The sequence below is a fragment of the Mercurialis annua genome, linkage group LG8 (genome assembly GCF_937616625.2).
Source record: "Mercurialis annua linkage group LG8, ddMerAnnu1.2, whole genome shotgun sequence".
NCBI lineage: Eukaryota > Viridiplantae > Streptophyta > Magnoliopsida > Malpighiales > Euphorbiaceae > Mercurialis > Mercurialis annua.
In genome coordinates, this window is record NC_065577.1 from 41,651,420 (window position 1) to 41,660,844 (window position 9,425).

The 9,425-nt window shown below is 30.6% G+C and overlaps 1 protein-coding gene across 1 annotated transcript; it reads right to left on the reverse strand.

Annotated features, from left to right (window-relative positions):
* Nucleotides 1–355: 355 nt before the first annotated feature.
* On the reverse strand, nt 356–2,644 carry LOC126661317 (uncharacterized). The gene is made up of 2 exons (XM_050355137.1): nt 669–2,644; nt 356–586 (listed from the first exon to the last, which is right to left on the reverse strand). Exons 1-2 carry the CDS (start codon nt 1,660–1,662, stop codon nt 561–563), a joined length of 1,020 nt encoding a protein of 339 aa, XP_050211094.1. The 5' UTR covers nt 1,663–2,644; the 3' UTR covers nt 356–560.
* Between the last annotated feature and the right edge of the window lie 6,781 nt (nt 2,645–9,425).

Genomic DNA, 9,425 nt, shown 5'->3' on the forward strand with positions numbered 1-9,425 from the left:
CATCAACAATTTTATGTCTAAGTATAGAGAGACAGATGAACAGTCACAATTCCCTTGCCAAGACTAAAATTTAGGCACAAATATCATAGTTAAGCAAAGAATTAGATAATGATCCTGTAAACCAATCTCTACTTCCACCTCAAAGCTTTATTCAACAAATGAACACAGAAATTAAAATCTAAGAACCACTTTCCTAAGACTCACTAAACTATCACTTTCTTTAAGACTCGCGCTAAACTGACCAACTTGGCTCTCAGCCCTAAAATGCATATCCCAAAGAAAGGAACTCACAAAGCCAATGTACAATCCACAAAGTTCATCATTATCCCAAAGAAAGGAACACACAAAGCCAATGTACAATCCACAAAGTTCATCATCATCTTGCTTTAAATTTTTTAAACTGTTACGAATAATTGCAGCTGCCGTAAACCAGTTAGCATTTACATCTAACAAAAAAAATGAAACAAAAACACACACTAGTTCAAACAAACACACACTAGTTCAAACAAACACACCAAATCCATCAAATCCATGTCTTCCAACGTGTGCTCGGCTCTAAATCAACTCCGGTGGTACGTTAACATTTCTGTCAAAATCAAAGAAGAAAGAAAACATTAGAAATCTACTTCAATTTTATTAATAATCTACAAAAAACATACAAAACTTACTCGAGTACAGTAATCCCGTTGTCAGCGGAATCGCAATTGAAAAGGCCAATGCACTGCCAAATTGAACATAAAGCATTCGGTTGAAATGGCAAGAAAAACCAACTAACGAATCAGAAATAGCATTAGACTGGCAAATCAGTGAATCAAGATCATTGAGCACTGATGCGGTTCTTTGCAATGGAGGATCCGCTACTTGATCAGAAGAGACAGCACCAGTGGGTTCAGTGGAACCATCAAAATTCTCCATTTCTTCCAAGAGCTTTCGATTACGTGCACTCAAACCAACTACCACTTCCCCCAATTTCCTTAACGTTTGGTATGAGACAATAAAGGGTGGGATCATGCCAAGAAAGAATCCGAAAAAAAGAAGCATAGTGACCCCAATGATGAATGAAACATTGGTATTGTCTTCATATGGGAAGATTAAGGTCATAAAAGCAATCAAAATACCATACAATGGCATTTGCATAGGCAACAGAATAACATCATTACCTTGCTTCGTAGCAGCTAATTCTTCATTTTTAAGAGCAGAAATCCTTGAACCCAAACTAGTAATCATTGCCTTATCATCATCACCTTGCTGTGGCTGACACTTCAACTCTCTCCTCATTAATTCCTTCTCTTTCGAATCTACTGCTATCTCTCTAATTTTCAGCAAGTGGAGCATCTCAGTATTCTTAATTTCCAACGAATTGAGCATCTCAGTCTTCTTAGTTTCCAGATCGTGGAGGCCCGTAATCTCCTTCAGAGAGAGCTCCATCTGACCCAGGGCCAGGACCTTCTCCTTCTCCTTCAGAGAGAGGGAGAAGGCCAGGTCTTCTTTAAGATTCTTCACAGCAGAATCCATGTCTTCCTTCAAAGACCTCAGAGACACAGTCACATCATCCTCCAGAGCCTTCAAAGACACAGCAAGCTCATCCCTCAGAGCCTTCAAAGACACGGTAAGCTCATCCTTCAGACCCTTCAAAGATACAGCAAGGTCATCCATTGACATTTGAAGCGATAAACAAGAATTAGGGTTTAGCGGATGCTCTGGTTAGGGTTTAGGTTTTTCTGTAGAGAAACAATTGCAAAATTTACAAACTTAAAAAGAAGGCTTGGTGCTGGGCCAAAACATACATTAGTAATAAAATTACTGGGCCAAAGGGGAGAATTCTGTAGCAAAAAAATTACATTTAAACTGGTTCAGAAGCAAAAATTTAAAATTTAAAGTATACATTTTCAATAATTAAAGTAAATCAGCAAATTAATCTGGTATTTAAATAATGAAACTTACTCAAAATTATTAAAACTAAACTAAGCATTAACCGAAATTTATTAAAACCTAACTGATACTTGATCTAAACTACCAAAAACTTGAATGGGGTAACATTAGGTTAAAACAGTAAAGTAACTTTTGTTTATCAAAAAGAGTATAATAAAATTTTAACAGTTAAAAATAAAAAGAGAGAGTATTGGGTGTTATTATTTTAAATGTTGCTCAAAAAATTACAAAACTTACAAATTAGGGCTTAGTAATAAAATTACTGGGCCAAAGGGGAGAATTCTTGGGAAAAAATTTACAAAACTTACAAATCAGGGCTTAGTAACATCAATTCTACCCTTCTAAATTTCAAAAAAATTAAATTGAGTTTGCTTTTGGAAAGTGTTTAATTTTCCAGCAAGACTCAAATCAAATACATGTTTGAAAAAATTGAAAAACATTAAACGTTTTGAATAGAACCGAAAAAGATAGATCTTGAGAAGAAAACATTCAATTAAAGAAAAAAAAATGAACATGATTTGTCTAAAAAAGATGTAAAATTTAACAAAAATGCAAAATCAAAGAAGCAATTAAAAGTACATATAATTAGAAATTGAAAGCAGTAGAAACCAAACCCAACTGATTATTCAATTGGATTTGGTTTCTATTGCTCAAATCTCTATTTTTCTCAGAGTCTTCAGAGAGTTTAGAAGGAACTTTAGATCTAGTTCATAGATTGTGTCGTACATACTGATTGCAGATATATACTCCTATTTTAGGGTTAAGAAGCCCTTCCCAAAATACCCATTCTACCCTTCTAATTTTCAGTTTTTTTCAATTAAGTTTCCTTTTGGTGTGGGCTTTTAAATTGGACGAGATGTCAGTTCAGCCCTTTTTGGCATTATATTTTCCATTAACTTTAAATTATTAATAATTAACGTTCACAACAAATTTAAACTGAATTCTTTTATTAATTAATATTATACTGCCACTCTTTCATTCACTTTACATTTATATCTTTTTAATTAATTGGTGATATATATTTACATATCTCTAATTAATCTAACCATTGTATTGGTATTTTGATTATATTATTTTCATATTGACCTCCTTGAAAACCATATATGCTAAACTTTTCATTTTTTCTTCATAAATTTTATTTTTATATACCATATGTGATTTTAATATTGATTCCTTTACAGCTAAAGATGCTAATATGTTTTTACTTCTCTTCATGAACTTTACTTTTTAATATTATACTGTTGATATATTTTGTTTTCAAAACAATTAACTAAAATTAATTTTGACACAATTTACGGGTTTAAATTTATTTATGGCTAGTCACCTTCTTATAATATGCAAATAATTTATAAATTGTAATTATGAACTATAATTAGATAAAAGAATTAATTTATAATTTAAGTATTATTAAATATATTATAATCAAAAATGCATGGATGATTGAACTCTGCAAAAGCATTGAAAATAAAATACGACAATCATTAATGTAAAAAGGTAAATGAAAAGTTACAAATATTTTTTAAAATAACCAATTTACCATAACTGAAATAGTTTGATAATTTGATTCCAATACATAAAAGTTACGAAATTAAAAATGAAAAGTTTCAATAAATACATTAAAAAAAAAGGTCTACCCTTAAATGCATGCACAAAAATATGGAAACACTATTGACCTAATGATATTTGCATCAAACAGCCCCGATATATTATTTCTTTTTCGATAATGAGAGGCTTTTTGATGAAAAAACGAAGTGTTTCTGCCCCCCCCCCCCACCCCTCCCTCTTTAAGCCGAATGTTTGTAGACCGCTGTCTCCACACACCTCCTCACACCGAATAAATTTATCAAGGTCTGCTTCAACTTTTCGATGTTTTTCCGACTCGGTATAGTTTAAGACATTCTGTTGGAGCTTAAATAACTTCTCTCACGTGCCTCTAATTCTCCCATCCAGGTTTCCAACCACATTCTTATTCCAATCGGACAGGTTATTGAGACACAATCCAATATTTTCCCAAGCATCCATACATCCCCTTTTGCTATTATGAAGCCAAGCAGACCTCACAATCATCTCTACGGACCCGCATCGCCTCGAATCTTTTCACTCTAGGACTCTTCCTTTTCTGGTTAATTAGGGACAACATCGGTGTCTAATTAAATTGGAGCGTGGTTAGAGCATTCTCGCAACAAAATATAGACATTATGCGGATAACGAAAAGACTCGCTCATATTGGAGAATAGATTCACAGGATTTTATCATAAGTTTTCATCAAATTTATTAAAATTTTGAGTTGTTTTTTTTATTCTCATTTGTGTTCTTTAATTTACATCTGGCAGTTTCACAATTATATTCGTTTTTATTATATTTTTATATAATTTTTTTAATTAACATGGTACGATTTAATTGGTTGTTAATCTAATTTTTTTTATTGACACTTCGTACTTTTACAATCATTCTTATATTTTATTTTTTCTAATTATTTTGAAATGACTATAGTAAGTTTCTATTGATTTATTTATCTAATTTGATAATATATTTTTTAAAAAAAAACTGCTATATCTTTTCTTTTCAATATATATGGCAAGATTGAATATTTCAAAGTATTATTCATTAACTTATCAAATTTAATTATATTTTTTTAAAAATGCTAAATAATTTGGTAACATTGTTTCCTTTAAAATTGCTTTGGCATTTCTTTTTAATTGGCATTGATAAAATTGGTTCATAAATTACTTTTCTAAGATAATTTGTAACATTGTTTTCTTTTAAATACATTGGAAAATATAACGTATTCATTTGATTAATTGTTTATATTAATAACTAGGGGTGGGCAACGGTCAGTTCGATCATCGAACCGTCCAAAAATTTAAAACCGTTCAGTTTTTAAAAATTTCGGTCACCGAACCTTATTAACCAAAATTATATCAAAACCGAATTAACCAAACCAAAATATTTCGGTTCGGTTGAAAACCATAATATTTTTTGTATGATTTTTTAAAAGAGAAAAAACAGTTTTTTCAAAAAAAGAAAGAAAATGGATAAATTTAATCTAGAATGTACATTTGCTTTAAATTTAACCTATTTTTATCATTTTTATTCTAAAACTACAAAAATAAACATATTTAATATATAAATGTATGTGTATAAAAGCTTAAAACAACGTAGTTTTGAAATACGGTTGGTGTTTTTATTACGGTTATTTTTTTTTTCAAAACCGTAAACCGAACCGAATAGCCAAAATTTTAAAAAATTGGACCGTAACCATAATGTATTTTCAAATTATATTTCGGTTTGATTAATTTGGTTTGATTCGGTTATTCGGTTTTAACCGTTTAATGCTCACCCCCATATGTAACATTATTTTATGGGTGTCGGTATTTCCAGATCAAATTTTTATAGGATCAGAGCAATTTTTAAATTTTAGACGTTATTATCTTTTTATAATTAATCAAGTATTTCTTTATTTTGGTTTATTTTCTTTATTCTTATATTAGCCTTTTTTTAATAATAAACAAACACTTAAACATTAATTAGCAAATTTGTTCATCAAATTGATTAGGTAAGAAAATATTTTTAATTTCTTTAGTTACGAATTTTGACAATGAAACAACATAATTAGTGTCCGGTATATTTCTTTTTATTGAATGCAAGTGCTCTTTTTTTAACAATCGCATGTCAGTTGGTATTGTATTTTCATTTCATGTAATTAATAAAACACCGGATTATAATTATCGACAGTCCCCGACTTTAGGCCCTCCGATCACGAAAGTCCTTAAGTTTAATTTTCGATTACAAAACCCCTTGAACTTCGATTTCACAATCACGGATGTCCTTTTTTCCGAAAAATTACTAAAATACCCCTAAAAAAATCTAACCATATTTAATTCAATAAAACCAAACCTAAAACCACATAATTAAACCTCTGACCACATAATCAAACCAAAAACCACCTAATCAAATCTAAAATCATCTAACCATATCTAAAATCGACATCCGCCGTAAAAAAAATTCCAATTAATTTTTTTTAAGACGAAGGAGGAGCAGCTCAGAGCAGATATGCTCCTCGCCTTGTTCCTCAGGCGAGGAACAGATATGCCCTCGCCTGAGGATCTGCTGCTCCTCAACAGAGGAGGAGCAGATGCTCCTCGCTTTGTCTTCATATTCTCAAACGAGAGGAAACGAACCTGTTAGGTTCGTTTTCTCGTCTGAGAAGACGACCAAGTTTATTTGAGACGAGCCACAGACGACGAGGTTTGTCCGAGACGAACCTCAACAGATTTGTTGACACGTATTTGTTGATATGTGTTCATCAGACCTGTTGAAACAGATCTGTTGAACATAGATCTGTTGATCTGTGTTTAATAGATTTGTTGAACACAGATCTGTTGATCTGTGTTCAACAGATTTGTTGAACGGTGGCGATACATGCCGTCAGATTATTTCTTTTGCGGTGGGTAGGTGGTAGCGGAGTAGCTTCCGGCGGGTTATGGCAGTTTTAAGTGGGTTTTGATTTTAGATTTGGTTGGATGATTTTAGGATTAGTTAGATTTGGTTTTGTTGGTTTAACCGAATTTGGATTTTTTTGTTTTACTCGTATTTAGGTGTATTTTAGTCATTTTTTGGACAAAAATATATTCGTGATTGTGAAATCGAAATTCAAGAGTTTTGTGATCGAAAATTAAAATTAAGGACTTTCGTAATCGGGGCCTTAAAGTCAGGGACGATAAGTGATTATAAGCCTAAAACCCATGAGTAAAGAGTACAAAAATATGGCGATCAAAAAGAAAAAGAGTACAAAAATATTAGAATAACTAATGATTATGATGAATAGAAGTGCAAGTTAGAATATTAATTTTACAGGATTTTGTTTGATTAAAAAGGGCTTAATTACTTAAAAAAAACCCTCACCTTTAATCTTTATTTCGTTTATACCCTGAATAGGAAAAATGACACATATACTATTGACGTTGTGATTTTGTTTCACCTCTACCTTCAAGGTATTAAATTGACCTTTTTTCTATTGAAAAAAGTGTAAAATAATCCTTCATTTTCAGCATATATTCTAATTACAAGTTAATTTTATTAATTATACCAAAACACCTTCTTCTCTAAAAAAATTCACCTCATGCTTTTTAATTAATTTATATTAATTATCAAAAAAATTAAAAATTTAAAACTGTTAAAAAATAATTCAATTCCGACCTACCACCATACTCCGATTTAAAAACCCGCTATACAACAAAAAAAATCATTTTTCCGGACGACCGCCAGAAAGAGGAGCAGCGGAGGAGCCGCTGCTCCTCCTTCCACCGGAAGGAGGTTGTTCCTCCTTCACGGAAGGAGGAACAGATCGTTCCTCCTCCTGAAGGAGGAACCATCGTTCCTCCTCCTGAAGGAGGACTCTTGAAGGAGGAATAATGAGGAATAAATTTTCTTCCTTCCGTGGAAGAAGGACGCGGCGGCGGTTTTAAAAAATTCCGGCGGCGGGTTTTAAAAATTCGGGTGGCGGAGGAAGTCGGATGGCGGTTCGATTTTTGTTTTTAAATAAAAAAATTAATTAAATTTTAGGACTTATTTAAACATTTTTAAATGAAGGGTTTGTTTGTACTTTTATTAATTGAAAAAAGTATAAAATAATCCTTATATTTAGTTGTTTTAAATAAATCATTTTTTTTTTTGAATTTTGAGGTAGAGGTGAAACAAAATTACAACGTCAATAGTATATGTGATAATTTTTCTAGGTCAGGATATAAACGAAAAAAAAGTTAAAGGTGAGGGTTTTTTAAGTAATTAAGCGTTAAAAAAGACGAGACTAATGTGAATAAATTAGTCAGGTTTAAAAGACCAATTTAAAAACAAAAGCAAAAAATAAATAGAAGAAGGAAATAATTTACTAACTATTAAAGGATATAAATGTCTAAAATCTAAAAGTTGTTGTGACCCATAAAAATTTGATTTGAAACTGTCGTCATTTTTATTTTATAATCGTATTTTATTAATTAAGTGACAAGATAAAAAAAAAGGAAAATTTAGTAACTAGTAAATTTAATGTATTAATTACTAGTTTTTTAATAGGTAATTTTTTCCTTTAATTAAATTGGTCAAATTTAATGTATTTGTTGCTTTTTCTGATTTGTAAAATTACTGAAACTATCTTGATTTTGCTAACATAATTACGCTTGTTATCAAAATTTATTCACTGATATAAATATATAATTACATTTGCTCATTTCACTTTTACTAACCTAATTTGGAAATCACTTAATTATCAACCTTAATTATTTGATTATATATTTAACATGATTCACAGTTCCTATCACATTTGCTAGATTAATTTATTTTCAAATATAATTTTGAAATAATTAATTTACATGGTTTGTGATTTAAACCGTTTGAAATAATTAGTGGGTTTTGATCTTATCATGTGGGTTTTTGCAGCTTTATGCAAGAGAAAGAGTATAAAAATGGGTTTCTTCTTGGAATTGATGAAAGCAGTAATGTCACGATACAACGTTGGTTATTGCACCAACCCCTAATGCTCTACACTTATCTAGTACAGGATATAGTTTTCCGTTGGACTAATGGTTGAACCGATAAATGGTTAAACCTTAAACCGGTACCGATTCAGTTCCGGTTCAGATTTGAAAACATCTATATCTATATATTATATAATTGAGAGGACCAACGGAGCCCTCACATTGATTCTCACCAAATAGAGCATTTTTATAGTTTCCACCTTTTCAAAAACACTTATTTTACTTTTAATATTTTTAACGATTTGATAAATTATTTACCTTTAATATTTATATTTGATTTTAATATTTACATTTGTTCTCTCTCTTTTTTGAAGATTACTACGTTATAGTATTTAGATTTATCCCAAACATCTACTCCTATTACACTACAAACTCTCTTTTGATTTCTATTTAATTCTTCTCAATTTGATGATTACTATTTCACCTAAGCAAATAAATAGCTTGGAATGTGGCTTATACGTCACTGCCACAATCATATATGAAATATGTAATTCAATTTTAGTGTATATATATATTGTATTATAGATTGATTAACATGGGGAATTTGGTGATTTATTTTTCGCAGCATAGAGGAATAGTTTATTTTAAGAGTCCGACCTGCTATTATGAAGCACGTAGATCGTTTATTCTGTATTTTATTAATAATGTATTGATATTTGTATACATGCTATGTCTATTTTATTTCTCAAATCTATAGAGGGTATTGTCTTCTTCATTTTTGTGCTTCTGCAGGCTGTAATATAGGACAATGGGATTAACAACCAGCTTTTGGTATTTATGTCTATAATCTTTTTATTTAATTTTTTAAAGTTTAAGAATTTTTATCATTATTTATGTGATTGAATGACAACTATTATGCTATTAGTTGATTTGTTGTTGTTTGTGACTATTTTTAGTTGTCTGGTAATTATGAATTTAGTTATACTTGAATTTGCTTATTTAAATCTCGCAAACCCAAAA